General features: G+C 46.4%; 1 protein-coding gene and 2 long non-coding RNA genes across 3 annotated transcripts in view; 2 read left to right on the top strand and 1 right to left on the bottom strand.

Annotated features, from left to right (window-relative positions):
* Positions 1-1,490: 1,490 nt before the first annotated feature.
* Positions 1,491-20,312, top strand: LOC138849717 (uncharacterized). Its single transcript, XR_011388810.1, has 3 exons — positions 1,491-1,956; positions 7,062-7,265; positions 17,367-20,312. It is a non-coding gene; the product is annotated as an uncharacterized lncRNA (long non-coding RNA).
* LOC108177398 (uncharacterized) overlaps positions 2,657-20,916 on the bottom strand; it is a 43,583-nt gene continuing 25,323 nt past the window's right edge. The window contains exons 4-5 of the long non-coding RNA XR_011388809.1: positions 5,697-10,063; positions 2,657-5,141 (exon numbers count right to left, since the gene is read on the bottom strand). This is a non-coding gene — a long non-coding RNA (uncharacterized lncRNA). The remainder of the gene's footprint in view (positions 5,142-5,696; positions 10,064-20,916) is intronic.
* Positions 11,396-12,453, top strand: LOC100357230 (GTP-binding nuclear protein Ran). The gene is given in 2 exon segments (XM_008262366.4): positions 11,396-11,648; positions 11,650-12,453. Coding segments are annotated over 2 exon segments (642 nt in total). The 5' UTR covers positions 11,396-11,538; the 3' UTR covers positions 12,182-12,453.

Below are 20,916 nucleotides of genomic sequence, written 5' to 3'. Positions count from 1 at the left end.
CCGTATGGGATGCAGACATCTCAACAAGTGTCTTCCCTGTGAGGCCAAACACCTGCCTTGGCTAGTTCTTACATCTTTAATGCAACAGTTGCTTTCTTGCCTCACAAGGGTACTTCAAAAAACTTATAGAAAACGGGATTAAGAGACAGATTTGTTTCAGTACTTAAAAAGAAAAAAAACTGAAATCCATACATATAAGGGCTCTTCAAAAATTGCATGGGAAATACATATTATAAAAAAAATCTACACTTGGGTTTCAAAATTTTTAGCACCCAAATAAACTAGTCTTTTTATTGTTTTTGTTTTTAAGATTTATTTATTTGAAAAGTGGAGTTATAGAAAGAGGGAGGGAGAGACAGAGAGAAGTCTTCCATCTGCTGGTTCACTCCTCGAATGGCTACAATGGTTGGGGCTGGGCCAGGCCGAAGCCAGGAGCCAAGAGCTTCTTTCAGGTCTTCCATGTGGATGCAGGGTCCAAACCACTTGGGCCATGTTCTGGTGTTTTTCCCAGGCCATAGCAGAGAGCTGAATGGGAAGTGGAACAGTCAGAACTCAAACCAATGCCTATATGGGATAGTGGCACAGCAGGTGGCAGCTTAACCTGCTACAGCACAGCACTGACCCCAAAACTTTTCTTTTAAAAAATATTTATTTATTTGGAGGAGAGAATGACACCTAGAGAAGAGAGAGAGAAACCATCCATCTACTGATTCACTCCCCAAATGACAACAGCCAGAGCCGGGCCAGGCTGAAGCCCGGAATCCAGAGTTCCACACAGGTCTCCTACACGGGTGTTGGGGGTCCAAGCACCTGGGCCATCTTCCCCTGCTTTCCCAGGTGCACTAGTAGAGAGCTGGACCAGAAGCAGAGCAGCTGGGACACAAACTGACTCTCTGATAAGGGATGCCAGCATTACAGGCAACAGATTACCTTGCTGTGCCACACGCTGGCCCCCTAAGCTTGTCTTTTAATTCCATTTTCCCTGTACTTCCTTGGTAACAGCACTCACATTTTGTTCAGTTACATGACAGTATGTGTTTTTGAAAAGCACTGGGTCCTTCCCTTGTCCAAAAGGATGAACCTTGATTCATCTAGGAGTTACTCTGTTCATTGGCTAGCTTTCAACCTCACTGTTAATCAGTATCTTCTGGGGAACTCTATGAAAATACTGATATCCAAGCCTTCGTTAAGATTCAGTTTTAATCGGCATGGTCCCTGACAGTTTTTGAACTCTCCAAATGATGCTAATGTGCACCCTGGGTTATGAATTACTTACCTAAGCCAATGATAATCAGTCCTTTCCCATCTCTGGTGACTGGTTTAGGGATGAGCACATGCTGCAATTTTTAGCCAGTGGAATACAAAGGATGTCTTACTAGAAGTGGAGCTTCTGGGTGTTTTTCCCTTTTTTTAGATTTACTTATTTGAAAGTCAGAGTTACACAGAGAGAGGAAGAGATGGGGTGAGGTGAGGGGGATCTTCCATTCACTGGTTCACTCTCCAAATGGCCACAATGCCTAGGGCTGGGCCAGGCCAAAGCTAGGAATCAGGAGCTTCTTCTGGATCTCCCACATGAGTGGCAGGGGCCCAAACAGTTGGGCCACCTTCCACTGTTTTCACCCATACCATTAGCAGGGAGCTGGATTGAAAGTGGAGCTACTGGGACACGAACTGGCACCCATATGGAATGCCAGCATTGCAGGCAGTAACTTTACCGGTCATGTCACAACCCTGACCCCTAGTTTTCCTCAGTCTAAAAAAGGAACAGAAGATAAAGTAATGTCCTTATTTTCTCTCCCAGGTTCTGGTTATCAAGTAAGGATATAAGGGATGTGATATCTGGAGCTGCTGCAGCCATCTGATGACCATGAAGGAAGCTCTCATAGGGCAAAGTTAAAAGAAAAGAATTTCTGTCCTCTTATGGTCCGGTAACTGCACGATTAGTCAGTAAATGAGGTATAGTTGGAACCAAATCATCCTGATAAAAAATGCTAGAAGTTCTAGAAGAGGAAGCAGGAACACATGATTTTAATTGAGTTCCTTAAACTATGTCCACTGAATCCATGGGATCCTTTGGGATTTTGCTACATGCTACAGGGGCATTTTATAGGTGGGATTTGTGTGTGTGTGTGTGTGTGTGTGTGTGTTGTGTATCTTTACATAGTGAAATGTGTGAGGACACAAGTCTAGAAAATTATTCCTTTTGCAGCCAGCATTGTGGTACAGTAGGTTAAGCTACACCGGCATCCCATATGAGCAACAGTTCTAGTTCAAGTCCTAGCTGCTCCACTTCCAATCCAGTTCCCTGCTAATATGCCTGGGAAGGCAGTGGAATACAGCTCAAGTGCCTGGGCCCCTGCCACCCACAAGGGAAACCAGGTTGGAGTTAAGGCCTCCTGGCTTTGACCTGGCCCAGCCCCACCACTGCAGCCATTTGGGGAGTGAACTAGCAGCAGATGGACAAGCTCTCTCTAATTCTGCCTTTCAAATACATAAGTAAATCTTTTTTTTAAAAAAAAAGGAATATTAATCCTTCCATTTCTGTCTTCAAAGTAAAGCAGTTCATTTATTTGCAAACCTATCACAAGGACTGGGGCAGAGATAAGCTACAAGTGAAAAATTTCCAGTTCATTTGGATAAGATTAAGCCTAAAAAGGAAAGAGATTAGAATTAATACAAACTTAATCCCTAAATTGCCATAATATGTACAATATTTAATGTTATTTTTACTGCCATCATCTTCCATCTGATTACCAGTGATATAAAGATTATTACCATTTGCCAGGAATATGTAACTCATTAAACTTTTACTATCACAGCAGGGTCTTCTTATTGTTCGTTAACACTTAGCTTTAGTAGCTCATTTGTTTGAAATTTCTGTGCTTGGATGTTTCTTTTCTTTCTCATTTTTTTAGAGATTTATTTTATTTATTTGAAAGGCAGAGTTGGGGGGAGATAGAGGGATCTTCCATCTGCTGGTTCACTTCCCAAATGGCTGCAATGGCTAGGGCTGTGCCAGACTGAAGCCAGGAGCCAGGAGCCTCATCCAAATTTCCCACATGGGTGTAGGGGTCTAAGCACTTGGACCATCTGCCACTGCTTTCCCAGGCCAGTTGCAGGGAGCTGGATCAGAAGTGGAGCAGCCGGGACTTGAACCAGCACCTACATGGAATGGTGACATCACAGGCAGCTGCTTTTCCTGCTATGCCACAGCATCTGCCACGTGTTTTGTTTGTTTGCTTGTTTTTTAAAGGAGAGCTTTCGAGACCTTCTTTTCTACTCTTAGCTTGGGTTGTTGTGCTGTGAAATCCTTTCACACTTTCCTTCTGTTTCACTCTTTGCCCACAGGAATCGTTAGTACCACAGACTCTAAGTCACACTCATTTTATCAACCTTATTTTGAATATCATGTATTCATTCCAGAATATTCATATAACAGGACACTTTATCTGACAAAACAATGGGATTAGTGGTTTTTCCTCCAGTTGCTAGGAGGAACTTCATTTTAGTCTTCAGAATTCTTGTGTTTTCTGAGCATAGCAGTGTATTAGTAAAGCATGGGTCTTGTGAGTCATATGCACAAGTACCTAGACTTAAATATGTGCACATACCTAAAGCAGGTGTCACTTTTATCCTGGTAGCCATCCATTATAACGTGCAACTTAAAAATTCAAAGCCCCAAAGGCAGGATATGCAACATTTCAGGTCAACCTGTATGGGCTTTGAAACACTTTTTTCCCATTACTAGATGGCCTAATAGTTAACTGAATAAAAAACAGATTGAGAGTGTAGAAAAGATGCATGTATCCTCACCTAAATAAAGAACCCATTATTCAACTTCTTTTTGTCTACCAAGAAACCAAAGCCATCTAGTGGACATTATCATTACTGACTATGACCAAAACCGGCTGGGGAGAGCCGGTTTTGAGTGTCCCTGTGTCCTTAGAATGAGCTGCCCAGACACAGGTATGAAGTCACTGTCATCATCACAGCCGAGTCCAGGCTGGTGGAAGAGCAGGGGACCAGGCCTCTGTGCTATTTTTTTTTTTCTATCATGGTTCTGTCATTTCGGCAATGGTTCCCAAATGTCAGCCCATGTTCCACCTCTATGCTGCTCTTGCTAGAGGCGTGTGGCTGGCTTACATATGTACCATATACATCCTTCGCAAAATAAAGAAGCAGCACACATAGTGAAATGCTCACATGCTTGGGAATGCTGATGGGTTTTCTGAGTGGCATGTGACTGGAATTGGAAGAACAGGATTCCAGGGTCAGCCACAAACAGGCCAGAGGACCTTGGGCAAGTTTCTTCTTGTAACCGGGTCACATTTGCTGATCTGTAGTGCAAGAGGAGAGGACGGGTCCCAGTGATCTCTGAGGCCCGTTCCAGTTCTCAGAGCCCCTTGAATCAGATCCACACATCTGTCAGCTGAGTTTCCAAACACGGCCTAGAAACGGTGATTCTACAAATGAAACATGCAGCTAAGAAACCATGGTCATGAGACCTGAAGACGTCATTGAATGTCTTCCTATTTTGTCACTTTCAGATGGAACTCGGGTAAACAATTCCATCCACATGTGCATAATCCTGTTTTAAAGTGATCATTCTCATTTGGCAAAACATATTCACTCATGCGTATCTCACTGTAAACCTGAACTTATAAAATCCAAATAATTTCTGTCTGGTATAGAGAAAATATATCCCTTAATCACGTTACTGGCTTCAATTAAGAGAACTATATGAATACATGCCAATAATATTCAAGAATATCATAAACATTATGATACTTCCTTAGGGGAACTGAATCATACAATCCTTGAATGGATTGCATACAATAATCTTTACACTCAGGTCATTATTGTGAGATTAAAAATGTTTTATAATGTTATTTACTGCCTATAAAATCCTCTAAATATATAATGATACTGCATTTGGACATTTCAATGCACAAAAATCAGATAAAAAGTACTTTAAGTCATAGACACCAGGGCCTACAAAACCACAAGTAGTTGGGCAGCCCTTCATTTAATGCCTTTTTATGCAGAGCAAAGGTAAACATCACCAGCAAATTTAGAATCTCTGCTGTTTACCAAAGTCTCTGCAGAGTTGGTCATTTTCCTTGGTAGCTTTATTGTAATACCTTGTGGGGAGCAGCTCGGACTAGACTGTTACTGGAATTAAGACTTATTCTATGCACCTGCTCTCCCACAATATGGCGCTGGGAGAGAAGAAAACAGCTTCTACACAGCTGCCTCCAGTTCAGCCAATAAACTGTAGGACTTGCTCCTGATTGGAGGAGAGCAGCGTGCTCGGCGTGTGGGCAGCCGAGTTGGGATTGGCGGAGGAGGACTATAAAGGAGGAGAGAGACGGCATGCACCAGGAACATCTAAGGGGAACATCTAAGGGAACACCTGTGCAGCCCCCGAGAGAGCCGGCCGGCGGTGTGCTGCTCCCCTGCGGAAGTGGGGAAAGTGGCAGGGGGAACCGCCCTTCCACGGAGGTGGAAGGGACAGTAGCCAACCCGGGAAGAACCAGCAGCAAACCCGGGGAGGGCCGAGCAGACGAAAGAACAGCGCAGGGTCCTGTGTCGTTCCTCCACGAAGAGGGGGAGCGACATAATGGTGCCATGACTCGGATATGAAGCCTATGCAGGGTTTTGTGTCGTTCCTCCATGAAGAGGGGGAGCGACAATACCTAAGAATCCTCAATGTCTGATTTTTACGAATTTCATCTAGAGGCCTGATTTTTGGCACAGTAGGTTAAGCTGCTGCCCGGGACACTGGCTTCCCATATGAGCACTGGTTCAAGTCCCAGCTGCTCCATTTCCAAGCCAGCTCCTCATTAATGGCCTGGGAAAGCAGCAGATGAGGCCCAAGTGGGTGGGCCTCTTCCACCCATGTAGGAGACACCAGTGGGGTTTGAGGCTCCTGACTTCAGCCTGGCCCAGCCCTGGGCTTTGCAGCCATTTGGGGAGTGAACCAGTAGATGGAAGATTTCTCTTTCGCTTTCTCTGTAACTCTGCATTTCCTTCCTTCCTTCCTTCCTTCCTTCTCTCTCTCTCTCTCTCTCTCTCTCTCTCTCTTTCTTTCTTTCAGATTTATGTATTTTTGGCCGGCACCGCGGCTCACTAGGCTAATCCTCCACCTTGCGGCGCCGGCACACCAGGTTCTAGTCCCGGTTGGGGCACTGGACTCTGTCCTGGTTGCCCCTCTTCCAGGCCAGCTCTCTGCTGTGGCCCGGGAGTGCAGTGGAGGATGGCCCAAGTGCTTGGGCCCTGCACCTGCATGGGAGACCAGGAGAAGCACCTGGCTCCTGGCTTCGGATCAGCGCAGTGCGCCAGCCGCAGCGCGCCAGCCGTGGCGGCCATTGGAGGGTGAACCAACGGCAAAAGGAAGACCTTTCTCTCTGTCTCTCTCTCTCACTATCCACTCTGCCTGTCAAAATAACAACAACAAAAAAAGATTTATGTATTTATTTAAGAGGCAAAGTTACAGGCAGAGAAGGAAAGACACAGAGAGAGAGAGGTCTTCATCCACTGGTTCACTCCCTAGATGGCCACAACAGCCAGAGCTGATCCGAAGCCAGGGTCCAGGAGTTCCTTCTGGGTCTCTGCATTTCAAATAAAATAAAATAAATCTGTTTAAAAATTTATTTCAACTAATCCTTTTTGCAAGGATTTGTTTATTTTTAAATGTGTGTTGTGTTCATTTATTTATTTGAAAGAGACACAGAGAGAGAAGGAGAAGGAGAGAGAGAGATCTTACATCTGCTGGTTCACTCCCCAAATGGCTGCAACTGCTAGGGCTGTTCCAGGCTGAAGCCAGGAGCCAGCAGCTTCTTCTGGGTCTCCCACGTGGATGCAGGGGCCCACGCACTTGGGCCATCTTCCGCTGCTTTCTCAGGCACATTAGCAGGGAGTTGGATCAGAAGTAGAGCAGCCGGGACTCGAAGCGGCACTCATATGGGATGCTGGTACTGCAGGCAGAAGCTCAACCTTCTATGCCACAGCACTGGCCCCTTTGCAGGGGTTTACATGTATTTTTTCTTGTTCTTTTTAAGTGAGGTGCAGAGAACTGCTGGGAACTGGTTTTGCACAGTGACTTCCTCATTCTTAGTAACCATCTCCAAGTGTGGCAACGGGGGACAGTTCTTCGGTGATTCAGCAAACACTCCTGTACTGGGCACTGTTATAGGTTTTGAAGCTAAAACAACGAGGAAAAAAAGAAGCCCCCCCCCCTTGGAGGGAGGAAAACAATGAATAAGGTAAATAAGTAAAATATAACATACAGTATATTGGAGAATGGCAGGGGCTAAATGAAGAAAGGAAGTTTGAAGCACTGATGGGGATGGCTTGAATCTAGATAGGGACATCCCAACGATAAGGGGACATGTGTGTCACCAGAAAAATATTTCAGGCAGAGAAACCATCAAGTACAAAGGCCCTGAGGCACAACCTTGAATGGCGTGCGTGGTAGACGTAAATGAGCAAGGGAAAGAGCAGTGCCGGTTGAAGCCAGAACCGAGAAACAGTGGGGGCTGGGGCTGGAGGTGTCCCCAGTGACAGCACCGTGAGACTCGGGAGGGACTTCAGCTTCTCCTCCGGGAAAGCAGAGCCTTTGCAGGGGCTAGCCTTTGCCTAGGAACCACAGGACCTGATGCATGTGTTAGCAGAGTCGCTGTGCCTGGACACGACCTGATGCATATGTTAGCAGAGTCGCTGTGGCTGCTGTGCCCTGTCGGGGGACACATTTGGAGGTTGTGGCAATTACCAGGGGTCTGATGAATACCTTGAGAGAGCTCACATATGAACAGGGCAGAGGCCCGAGGCAGCCTGGGCTTCTCTACCTGGTTTAGAGGTAGGGAGATGACACACACCCGAGAAAGAATGACTTAAGAGGAGGAGGAAAAGCACTCAGCATGGACCCTGGGAGCCAATTTCCAGGAAGAAGGAGTGGGCCACTGAGTCTAATGCTGCTGCTTTAGGCTTTAGCCACACAGAGGCCTGTGCAGTGGTAGAACCAGCAGGGATGCTGGACTAAGAGTTTTAGCCAAACTTACCATGTAATACCTGGGTACTGTTGGGTAAGCATTCACTTATGCCTTTGTCCTTCAGCGTTCTTATTGGTAAAACAGGTGTGATAAGGCCTACCTCAGGGTGCTGAGGTTTTAAAGAGGTGATATTAGTAAAGTCTACATTAGCTGGCACCGCAGCTCACTAGGCTAATCCTCCGCCTGCGGCACCGGCACACTGGGTTTTAGTCCCAGTTGGGGCGCCGGATTCTGTCCTGGTTGCCCCTCTTCCAGGCCAGCTCTCTGCTGTGGCCAGGGAGTGCAGTGGAGGATGGCCCAGGTCCTTGGGCCCTGCACCTGCATGGGAGACCAGGAGAAGCACCTGGCTCCTGGCTTCGGATCAGCGTGGTGCGCCGGCCGCAGCGGCCATTGGAGGGTGAACCAACGGCAAAGGAAGACCTTTCTCTCTGTCTCTCTCTCTCTCTCTCTCTCTCTCTCACTGTCCACTCTGCCTGTCCAAAAGAAAAGAAAAAGAAAGTCTACATTGGTGTGGCAAAGCTGACACAAATACCAGAGGCTGGGCAGCTTCCATCACAGAAATGTTTTGCCTCACAGTTCTGGAGGCTGGGTGCCTAGGGTCAAGATGCTGCCCAGGTTGCTCTATGGGGAGGCTGCTCCTCCTGGTTGATTGACAGCGGCCTCCTGCCTGTGTCCTCACATGGCATTTCCTGTGCGTGCATGCAGAGGACCAGGGTGATCTCTCTGAGCAGTCTCTGTCCTTTCTTACAAGGACATTCATTGGTCCTATCAGATAAGGGCCCAACCCTATGACCTCATAGACTTTTATTACCTCCTGGAAGGCCCTGTCTACCAATACAGCCATGTTGGAGGCTCAAGCTCTGAATTCCATGAGGGGACAGCATTCAGCCCATATCAAAACCCCCAGCATTTCTCAAAGCTCAAAAACTGTGAATCCATCCCTCAATTACTCTATTGTTGCTTGCTATAACCACTTCAAGGCTTTTGTTAGTTTTACGGTTTAAAGCACAATATAAAATAAAATGCACATTAAATTCTCATCCATATGTATATTTAAAAATATCTAACTCATCTAAGCAAGATTTAATTAGCCTTTTACAAAGGAACTTAACTTTTAAGACTCAAGTTGGCCAACACTGCCATCTACTGGAATTTTGTCCAAGTTCAATTGTTGGGCTTTACTCTGGGTCATTAACAGATTCTTACATGCTGTTATGATTATTTTTCTGATAGATGTGAAAATGCATGGTTTTGTTTTTAATTTCATCCTAAAATCAATATTTTAAGAAACACACAAAGATCCTAACACAACAGATTTAGCTTCTTCCTACAACTGAGATTTTTTTTTTAATTTTTGAAAGGCAGGGTGAAAAGAAGAGTAAGAGGGGGCAAGGGAGAGAGTGAGACACAGAGATCTCAGATCCTCTAGTTCATTCCTAAAATGCCTGCAACAGCTGAGGCTGGGCCAGGCTGAAGCCAGGAGTCTGGGAACTCCACTCGGGTCTCCCACACGGGTGGCAGGGGCTCAAGTACTCGGGCCACCTTCCACTGCCTTACCAGGCACATTATCTGGGAGCTGGATCAGAAACAGAGCAGCTGGGACTTGAACTGGTGCTCTGCTAGGGGCTGCTGGCAACACAGGTGGTGGCTTAACTTGCTACACTGCAACACCAGCCCCTGGGATTCATTTCAGATCTGACAAATGCTAAGTGGTGGGCACGGAGGTGGAAAGGAAAACTGGCTTCTGGAGATGACTTGGTTCTCAGCAGTCTCAACTATGAAATGTCTGGTGTCCCAGCTCACGCAATCCAGGAATAAAGAGAATCCGTCAGTAGGCTGGTCGAGGACAGTGAAAGTTTCAGATCTCGAGTTAAGGACTCTTACCTGCTGACTGCATGGACCAAGTCCCAACACCGCAGAGCTGCTTTCGACGGCTGTATGACAAGGGGAAGGGTCTCAGCCTCAGGAGAGAAGCACAACTGATGTGGCCGAATGGCACCCTGATGACACTGCTGTGAGAGGAACAGACAGACATCTTACTTTGCTGAAAGAAATGTGAGCTATGAAACTGACCCACACGTCTATGACCCCACTGTGAAATATATCCAAATAGACGTGTGTGCGCCCTTTAACCCAGTGATTCCACCTGGTGCTGATTCTATGGTCGGAGCTGCAAGTGTATGAAATGATGGAAATGCGTATAGTGTGTAATGTTCGTGACAGCAAAGATTGGAAAAACGTAAATGCTGTCAATAAGACACTGTTTAAATAAGTCATGCTACCGTCATATAAAGGAATATTATTCAGTCATTAAAAGAACAAGGCAGTGTTCTGTGATCTCTTATCGATTAATTTCCAAAACATATTGTTAAAGAAAAAAAAAAACCCAGTAGCTGTTCTGGAGGGAAAACTGTTTGTCGGTGGTGGCTTTGATGGTTCTCATGCCATCAGCTGTGTGGAGATGTATGATCCGGCCAGAAACGAGTGGAAGATGATGGGAAACATGACTTCACCAAGGAGCAACGCTGGGATCGCAACTGTGGGAAACACCATTTATGCAGTGGGAGGGTTTGATGGCAATGAGTTTCTGAATACGGTGGAAGTCTACAATCTCGAGGCAAATGAGTGGAGCCCCTATACAAAGATCTTCCAGTTTTAACAAACCCTCTGAAACTAACAGGCTTAGTGATGTAATTGTGTTCAGTAGAGGCACATTTGTGAATAAGGAGGGTGGGTGGGAATGGACGTTGCTAAAGGCAACACAGAGCTTTTGCATATTGCATACTTTAACCATGCTGGACATACTTTTCATTTGGAAAGGAGTGCAGAGATGAAGATCTGTTTTGTGTATTTTTAAGATTTCTTTGGTTGTTTTACTTATTGGAAGTTGAATTTGTAAAAAGAATAAACCGAGAATTGATTGGGCAAAAAAAAAAAAAAAAAAAGAAAAGAAAAGAAAGAAAGAAAAAGAAAAAAAAAACAGGTACAAGATACTATGTGTAGTACACATGTCTGTTAGGAATGGTATTATGTTCTCTATGACAGTAAACTCATCACAGTGGTTTAAACTGTTTCTCCTGTAGATAAAAAAAATTTAGGTATAAATAGGCCACGGCTTGTAAGAGGACTCCATGATTCTCAAGACCTAAGTTCCTTCATCTCCTTCTGCCATCCTGAGTAGGTTGTTTCATGGCCTAAAATGACTGCTTAAATGCTTCTTGGCCTTTTGGCTAAGATCAAGTGTAAAATGGCCGCTGAAGCTCCAGTCATCAAGTGTACATTCCAGCCAGCAGAAAGAAGACTTTTGACAAGTGAGACATACACTTGGGCTTCTATTCCGGTATTTAGAACTTAGTTACGGCCCGCGCGGCCCCGCCCCGCCCGCGCGCCGGCGTCAGCTGCGTCTCCGGTATTTGAATTGCGCTTCCGCCATCTTTCCAGCCTCAGTTGGACGGGCGCGGAGACGCTTCTGGAAGAAAACGCCGCGATGGCCGCGCAGGGAGAGCCCCAAGTGCAGTTCAAACTGGTGCTGGTCGGCGACGGCGGCACCGGGAAGACGACCTTCGTGAAGCGCCACCTGACCGGCGAGTTCGAGAAGAACCACGCTGGGCGTCGAGGTGCACCCGCTCGTGTTCCACACCAACCGGGGCCCCATCAAGTTCAACGTCTGGGACACGGCCAGCCAGGAGAAGTTCGGCGGCCTGCGGGGCGGCTACTACATCCAAGCCCAGTGTGCCATCATAATGTTTGATGTGACATCCAGAGTGACCTGCAAGAACGTGCCTAACCGGCATAGAGACCTGGTGCACGTGTGTGAAAACATCCCCATCGTGCTGTGTGGCAACAAAGTGGATATTAAGGACAGGAAAGTTAAGGCGAAGTCCATTGTCATCCACCGAAAGAAGAACCTTCAGTACTATGATATTTCGGCCAAAAGTAACTACAACTTTGAAAAGCCCTTCCTCTGGCTTGCTAGAAAGCGCATTGGAGACCCCAACTTGGAGTTCGTCGCCATGCCCGCTCTTGCCCCACCAGAGGTGGTCATGGACCCAGCCTTGGCAGCGCAGTATGAGCACGACTTAGAGGTTGCTCAGACGACTGCTCTCCCCGACGAGGACGATGACCTGTGAGTGCGTGAAGCTGGAGCCCGGCGTCAGAAGTCTAGTTTTATAGGCAACTGTCCTGTGATGTCAGCGGTGCAGCGTGTGTGCCACTCTTATTACTAGCTAAGCAGAACATGTGCTTCATCTGTGGGTGCTGAAGGAGATGAATGGGCTTCGGAGTGAATGTGGCAGTTAAAAATACCTTCATTTTTTGGACCTCTGCATATTTAGCTGTTTTGGAACGCAGTTGTTTTCTCTCAAGTTTCAAATACAAGACTGCTAACAGTCACATCACAATATTCAGTGGTGGAATCTTGTTTGTTACTGTCATTCCCATTCCTTTTCGTTTAGAATCAGAATAAAGTTGTATTTCAAATATCAAAAAAAAAAAAAAGAACTTAGTTACATAGACACTACTGTTATCTAAAGCAAAGGCTGTGAAATGAATTGTTATTTATTTTATTCAAAAGGCAGAGAGAGAGAGAGAGAGCGAGTTTCCATCCACTGGTTTACTCCCCCAAGTGCCTACAAGAGCCAGGAGGAGTGATCCAAAGCTGGGAGCTCAGAATTCAATCCAGGTCTCCCACATGAGAGTCAAGGACCAGCTACTTGAGCCATCACTGCTGCCTGTCTGTGTAAGCAGGAAGCTGGAATCAAAAAGCAGGAGCTGGGGGGGCCGGCACTGTGGCACAGAGGGTGAAGCTGCGGCCCCCAGTGCTGGCATCCTATATGGGCACCAGTTCATGCCCTGGCTGCCTCACTTCCAGTTCATCTCCCTGCTAATGGCTTGGGGAAAGTAGCAGCAAATGGTACAAGTGCTTGGGCCCCTGCACACATGTGGGAGACCCAGATGAAGCTCCTGACTCCTGGCTTTGGTCTGGCCCAGCCCTGGCCATTGAGGCCAACTGGGGAGTGAACCAATGGATGGAAGATCTGTCTCTTCCTCTCACTCTGTAACTTTTTCAAAATAAACAAATCTTTAAAAACAAAAGAAAAAGCTGGAGCCACACTGATAGGGAATGAAGGAGTCTTAACTGCTAGGCCAGATGTCCACCCCAGAAATGCAGACAGTGAGAATCCCCAAATACAGCAGGATGCTTTTATCAAAGGAATGGGCAGATAGGTGTTGGTGTGTGTGGGGAGGATAAATAATGCGTACATGTTTGTAAAAGTATAGGTTATTTTAGAAATACACAAGAACCTAGTAACAGCGGGTGTCTTTGGAAGGTAGAGACCGTTTTTGCAAATTATCATTCTGTGGCTTTTGAATTTTACAAGTGACCATGTATTTTGTGTAGAAAAAATTATGACGCAAAAATTGACATTTGTCTTTAAGATTTTATATGTGGCTTAAGCTAGAAGTTGCTTTCTCTCCATCACCCTCATTCACATCCAACTTCATTGAAGTATAATTGACAAATAAGAAGTATGTAGATTTCAGACGCAGATGTGGGGTTTTGATATATGGTGTGAAATGATTATCACAAGCAAGCTAATCACCATATCTATCACCTCGCTTAGTTAACATTTTTGTGCATAGTAAGGATGCTTCAGGTCTACTCTCTTTGGCTAAGCATTTCTAGAGGGAATGATGTAGGGAGAAGCAGAAGGAAAGAGCTGGGGAGTCATGACTTGTTCTGATCACAGGGAAGAGAGGAGAGTCAGGCTGACCTGCACCCCATCTGCACCCCCTCCACAGGATGCTGTGACCTCAGCATGTGTTTCTCGGCTGAGATGAGATGGGAGAGGAATTTGTGTGAATGGAGAGAAAAGAAGGACTCGAGGAGGAGAAAGTCCTTTCCAGCTACTGACTTTGTGTTATTATTTCCCTGCACTCTGCTGCTTAGGCTGCTCAATCTATAAACAAGATAATATACAGCTGAACTGTGGAATCTGATATCCCAAACAAACAGCTACAATCGATAGAACACATTTGAATGCTTGGCTCTTCTTTCCTCTAAGAGGAAGGCTGGGGCGCCCAAGAAGTGCGCCAGAGGTCCCTGCTCAGTGCCCTGTAGGGGGTGGGTCATGTGTCTTGAGTGGCAGCCTACAGTGCCGGGTCTGGACTTGCCTGCTACTCCACCTGCTTGCTGATGCCTGAAATTCCTTTAACACAAGATAAAAACCCTCATTCCACAATTTAGAGATAACTGAAAGGCACGTGGCCATGAGGCTGAAATGGCCAGCTCTAGAGTGCCAGAGCACTGACATGGAGCAGGGGTGCAGCAGGCAGCTGCCACTGGGAGTGACAGGGGGTGCAGAGGATGGAGGGTGCCCCCGGGAATGTTATCCCAGAGGAGGGGCCATCTCTGGACTGGTGGGGGAGGGACAGGCAGCCTAAGCCCTTGAGATAGAAAGATGCTCTCATTTAAGGAGAGCTTCTGTGACTCAGAGCAAAGAGGCTTACAGGGAGAAAGCTGCAGTGCTGAGAATGTTCTAGAAGAGCTGTGTTCCATTCCTATGGGAGCAGCCCTTGCCACTGGGATACACATTTTATTTTTATTTTTAAAAAATATTTATTTTATTTATTTGAAAAAGTTACAGAGAAAGGGGGAGAGAGAGAGACAGAGAGAGAGAGAGAGAGAGAGAGAGAGAGGTCTTCCATCCACCGGTTCACTCCCCAGATGGCTGCAAGGGCCAGAGCTATGCTGATCTGAAGTCAGGAACCAGGAGCATCTTCCGGGTCTCCCACGCAGGTTCAGGGGCCCAAGGACTTGGGCCATTTTCCACTGCTTTCCCAGGCCATAGAAGAGAGCTGGATCGGAAGTGGAGCAGCCAGGACTCGAACAGGCACCCATACGGGATGCTGGTGCTTCAAGCCGGGGCTTTAACCCGCTGTGCCACAAGCGCCAGCCCCCTGGGGTACATGTTTTAAACATGATGTAGAATCAGCAATGAAGGCACCTCTAGCAGTAGACCCATGGTCCAGAAAGCTTCCACTGGCCTCTTTAATTTTTTCTCTCCACTGCTTTATTAAGTATATATTCACCCCACAATACAGAATATTTAGACATTTAGTACTGATGTAACTATATATTTATTTTTATTAATCTAAATGCATACTAATTTAGTGGGTTTATTTCATTTCAAAATGGATTTTTAAAAGGATCTAGTAGTTTCTTATAAACTAAACATGGGTAACAGCTTTTTATCCTAGCAGTTACAACACCAGTTAAGATGCCCACATATTGTAGCATATTGGAGTACCTGGGTCTGATACCGTGCTCGGGCTCCTGACTCCAGTTTCCTGTTAATACAGACCCTGGGAGGCAGCAATGGCGGCTCAAGTAATCGGGTCCCTACTACTCATGGAGGAGATCTAGACTGAGTTCCTGGCTCATGGCTTTGACCTGGCCCAGCCTGACCACTGTGGGCATTAGAAAATGAATAAGCAGATGGAAGCACCACCCCACTCCCCATTCTTCAAATAAATAAATAAACTCTACAATTAAACATGTATTTTAGTTGACATATTAATTTAATTAAATATATATGTTTAATATGTTAATATGGCAACTCCACTCCTAGTAGGTTATGTACTCAGAGAGAAATCAAAGCATATGTCCTCAACCAGGCTTGTTAAAAATGTTCAGGGATATATTCAGAATAGCTAGACAATGAAAACAGCCAGTAGGAGTATGGATAAACCAACTGTGGTAAATTCATACACTGAAATATTAAGCAATAAAAAAGGGAAGAACTCTCCATACATACAGCAACAGGCTAAATTTCAAAAATACTATGGAGAGTGAACGGAGCACTACAGAAAAGAGTACATGGTATACATGGTAGGGAAGTGCAAAACCTCCACAGAAATGAAATTAAAAGATAAATTTAGGGGCCAGTTTTGTGGCATAGCAGGTGAAGCCACCACCTGCAATACTGGTATCACGTATGGGTGCTGGTTCATGTCCTGGTTGCTGCACTTCCCATCCAGCTCACTGCTAATGCACCTGGGAAATCAGCAGCAGAGAGGCCCAATGCCTGGGCCCCTGCATGCACATGGGAGACTCAGATGAAGCTCTGATATGGAATGTGGGTATCCCCAGCCCGGTCTCAATGCCTTTCACACTTATCTTTTAATACTATTTTCTATAATCTTTTAATACTATTTTCTACAAACTTTTTGGAGTATACTCGTTCATGTGTATAATATTATTTTTAAGATTTATTTATTTATTTGCAAGTCAAGAGTTACACAGAGAGAGAAGAGCTAGAGAGAGAGAGAGAGAGAGAGAGAGAGAGAGGTCTTCCATCCGCCGGTTCACTCCCCAGATCGCTGCAAGGGCGGGAGCTATGCCGATCTGAAGCCAGGAGCCAGGAGCTTCTTCTGGGTCTCCCACACGGGTGCAGGGACCCAAGGACTTGGTCCATGTTCTACTGCTTTCCCAGGCCATAGCAGAGAGCTGGTTTGGAAGTGGAGCAGCTGGGACTCAAACCGGCACCCATAAGGGATGCCGGCACTGCAGGCGGTGGCTTTACCCACTACGCCACAGCACCGGCCCCATAATAATATATATTTATTTAGCATATCATGCATACAATTCTAGAACAAGGAAAAGCTATCTATGGGCTAACCTGCGGTGGAGACAGGGACGTCCAGAACAATGGCGGCCTCTGAGAGCTGGGAGGGGAGGTGGGCAATGGTTGTAAAAGGGGGGTGTTCTAGAGCTTCCTGAGTGAGCTTGATTTTTAAAGATTATTTGTTTATTTGAAAGGCAGAACAACAGAAAGGAATGGACAGAAAAAGAGAGAGACAGATCTTCAGCTGCTGGTTCACTCCCCAGACGGCTTCAACTATTAGGTCAGCAGGAGGCAGAAGCCAGGATCCAGAAACTCCACCTGGGTGACATGGGTGCAGGAGCTCAAGCACTTGGGCCATCATCCTCTGCTTTCCCAGGCGCTTTAGTAGGGAACTGGATCCGAAGCAGAGTAGCCAGGATTCACACCAGTGTTCCAATTTGGGATGTGGGCGTTGCAAGTGATGGTTTAATGCACTACACCACAATGCTGGCCCCAGTGCAGTATACCTTGATGAGGTTTGCATGTGCAGATATGGAATAGGGCATCACTTGCAACTTACTAACAAACTTGGGAACTGTGCACTTCATTGCAAACAAACACTAAATCAGTACTGAACTCTGACAAGGGATATTTGTGTTGGGAGTACATGGTGAAAGTAAATTATTGGTGCCTGTGACATTTTTTGCAGTGCATCCAGAAAAAGTATATTGGTGAGTGGACGGCAGGATGGACAGATGTGTGACAAAGGAAGCAGAGTGGGATGTTGCTTGGTGAATCTGGTGGGTAAGCATCTAAGCATTTCAATCCTTCAAGCTTCCCTGTGCTCAAAAGCTTTTACAATAAAACATTGGAAAAATCAGTCTTCAACTAGGGGCTTTAATAAAAACCTTGGGCTGTGGCCTGGCATGTCTTTGTAGAGTCCCATGAAGTAAGGGCAGCAGGGTGTAGGGGGAGAGGAACATATCAAGAAAAGGAAATTCTGGGACCTGCCTTGTGGCACAGTGGGTAAAGCCTCTGGCTGCAGCACCTGCATCCCATATAGGCGCCTGATCAAGTCCCAGCTGCTACCTGCTAATGTGCCTGGGAAAGCAGTGGAAGATGGTCCAAATGCTTGGGTCCCTGCACCCATGTGGGAGACCCAGAAGAAACTCCTGACTCCTGACTTTGGCCTGGCCCAGCCCCGGTCACTGTAGCATTTGGGGAATGAATCAGCTGATGGATGATTCTGTCCCTCACTCTCTCTTTCTCCATAACTCTCCATAACTCTCATATTCAAATAGGTAAATCTTGAAAGAAAAAAGAAAAAAAGAGGAAGTTCTGCTCACAAGCAATGGCCCTGTTATTGTGCTCATTGTTTATGCAAAGCTGGCACATAATAGACCCTTGATAAGTGCTTTTTGAATGATTAACACAAATGAATGAATGAATAAGGCATGCCTAAAACCAGTGACTCTGGATACTGCAAAGGAAGGGTCATTCCAACATGAATATTACAGAAACCTCCCAATGGCATATATTTAAGGCCAAAGAATAAATATGTGAAATGATCAGGTCTCAATATTGATTACAAAATACTAACTTTTTATAAAATGTCTATGTATGTCGGGGCTGGTGCTGAGGTTCACTTGGTTAATCCTCCCCCTGCAGTGCCGGCATCCCATATGGGTGCTGGTTCTAGTCCCAGCTGCTCCTTTTCCAGTCCAGCTCTCTGCTGTGGCCCAGGAGTGCAGTTGAGGATGGCCCAAGTGCTTGGGCGCCTGCACCTGCGTGGGAGACCAGGAAGAAGCACCTGGCTCCTGGCTTCAGATCAGCGTAGCTCTGGCCATAGTGGCCATTTTGGGGGTGAACCAACAGAAGGAAGACCTTTCTCTCTGTCTCTCTCTCTCACTATTTAACTTTATCTGTCAAATAAAAAAATAATAAAATGTCTATGTATGTCTTTTGCCAATTTTTAAATATTTATTTGATAGGCAAAGCAAGAAAGAGAGAGAGATGGAGAGAGAGAGATTGAGATGGAGAGAGAGACCTTTCCGTATGTTGATTCACTCCCCAAATGCTCCCAACAGATGGGGCTGGATCACACCAGAGTCAGGAGAGCTAGGAACCCCATTAGAGTCTCCATGTAAGTGGCATGGCCATGAGTACTCAAGTCTCTCCAAGGGTGCCCTCCAATGGTGTCCATTAGCAGGAAGCTTGATTAGAAGCAGAGGCAGAACTCAAATGCACGCACTCTGAAATGGAATGCGGAAGTCCCAAGCAGCAGCTTACCCAGTGCACTACACCTCCTGTCCCAAGACTAGCTTCCTGACTTTGCAATTTGCATCCTCTTTGATCATGACACACACACTGAACCAAATCAGCATTGCTTCTCGGCCTTTTGGCTAAGATCACATGAAGCAAATGATTCTTCCTCTTTTGAGAATCACATTATTAGCGAGGCTTTTGGACACAGCCTTAGGACATTTGGCTAGGACTGGCACATTCTGCTTCAAGGGCCCAACAGTATACATGGTGGTTGAAGAAAGAGTGCTGGAATTCTGTACTCTGCTGGGGCAGAGACAGAGAGAGAGAGAGACAGAGAGATCTTCTATCTGCTGGTTTATTCCCCAAATGGCCACAATAGCTGGGGCAGGGCCAGGCCAAAGCCAGGGGCCCAGGGCTTCTTCCAGGTCTCCCACATGGGTGCAAGGGACTAAGCACTTGGGCCATCTTCCACTGCTTTCTTCAGGTGCATTAGAAGGGAGCTGGATTTCAAGTGGAGCAGCTGGAGTCTGGAACCAGTGCCCATATGGGATGCCAGTGCTGCAGGCAATGGCTTAGCCCACTATACCACCAACATTGGCCTCGAGCTCACAGTTCTTCCCACAAGGTCAGGGCACAGGAAAACTGACTGGTCTGGGGAGTCCAAATCCCCGAGACAGGTTATGGCATGTTGATATAGCATTAGAAGGAAGAGCCTCAATCAGGCCAACTGAGTCTCTGGGATGAGAGCTGGCAAATCCCTAATGCCCTGCCAGTAACAAGAGCCAGCTGGCTCAGCCCTAGAAGCCTGCGGGAGGACGAGGAAGCTGGAGTCCCTGAGGCACGCACTGGCCTGGGTAACAGTGATCTCTGCCTTAATATCATGAAATGCAGGGGCACTGTGGTGCAGCAGGCTAAGCTGCCACCTATGAAGCTGGCATCCCACATCAGAGCCCAGGTTCAGATCCTTCCTGTGTTCTTTCCTGGTTTTGAAGATCTTGTGCTTCTCTCTTTAATCCCAGCAGAGGGGCAGGCATTTGGCACAGTAGTAAAGACACCACTTGGGATGCCCACACCCCATACCAGAGTGCTTAGGATTAAGTCCCAGCTGTGCTTCCAACTCCAGCTTTCTGCTAATGCACACCCTGGGAGGCAGCAGGTGGTGGCTCAAGTCGTCGGGTCTCTGTAACCCATGTGTGAGACTTGGGTTGAGTTCCTGGCTCCCAGCTTCAGTCTGTCCCAGCCCTGGCTGTTGCAGGTATTTGGGGAATGAAGCAAGAGATAAAAGACCTGTGTCTATTTCTCAGGCTTTCAAATAAAATGAAAGTGAATAAATAAAATTATTAAAAAAAAAATACGGAACAGAATTCCACATGGGGACAAGGGTGACATCCTTTATTAAAGTGAGGGGTGTTTTGGCTGGTGCCGCAACTCACTAGGCTAATCCTCGGCCTGCGGCGCTGGCACACTGGGTTCTAGTCCCGGTCAGGGCACTGGATTTTGTCCCGGTTGCTACTCTTCCAGTCCAGCTCTCTGCTGTGGCCTGGGAGTGCAGTGGAGGATGGCCCAAGTGCTTGGGCCCTGCACCCCATGGGAGACCAGGAGAAGCACCTGGCTCTTGCCTTTGGATCAGCGCGGTGCGCCGGCCGCAGTGCGCCAGCCGTGGCGGCCATTGGAGGGTGAACCAACAGCAAAGGAAGACCTTTCTCCCTGTATTTTTCTCTCACTGTCCACTCTGCCTGTCAAAAAAAAAAAAAAAAAAAAAAAAGTGAGGGTTGTTTCCATGGATGATGGGCTGTGGTGGCTCAGAAAATCAAAGCAAGATTTTTTTCCCCCAGAAATCTCAAACTTCTCTTTACCAATTTTTGGCACTTATTAGCACTAATCATCCATCACACATTTGTGATACACCAGGAAACACAACAGATTCAGTCCTTTCTTCCTTTTCCTTATACTCAGTCAGGGTCACGCATTTGTCTCCCAACTTTTTAAAAAGC

The sequence above is a fragment of the Oryctolagus cuniculus genome, chromosome 5 (assembly GCF_964237555.1).
Source record: "Oryctolagus cuniculus chromosome 5, mOryCun1.1, whole genome shotgun sequence".
Classification (NCBI taxonomy): Eukaryota; Metazoa; Chordata; class Mammalia; order Lagomorpha; family Leporidae; genus Oryctolagus; species Oryctolagus cuniculus.
Note: the sequence above shows the minus strand (reverse complement) of the source record. Positions and strands in the feature narration are given on the sequence as shown.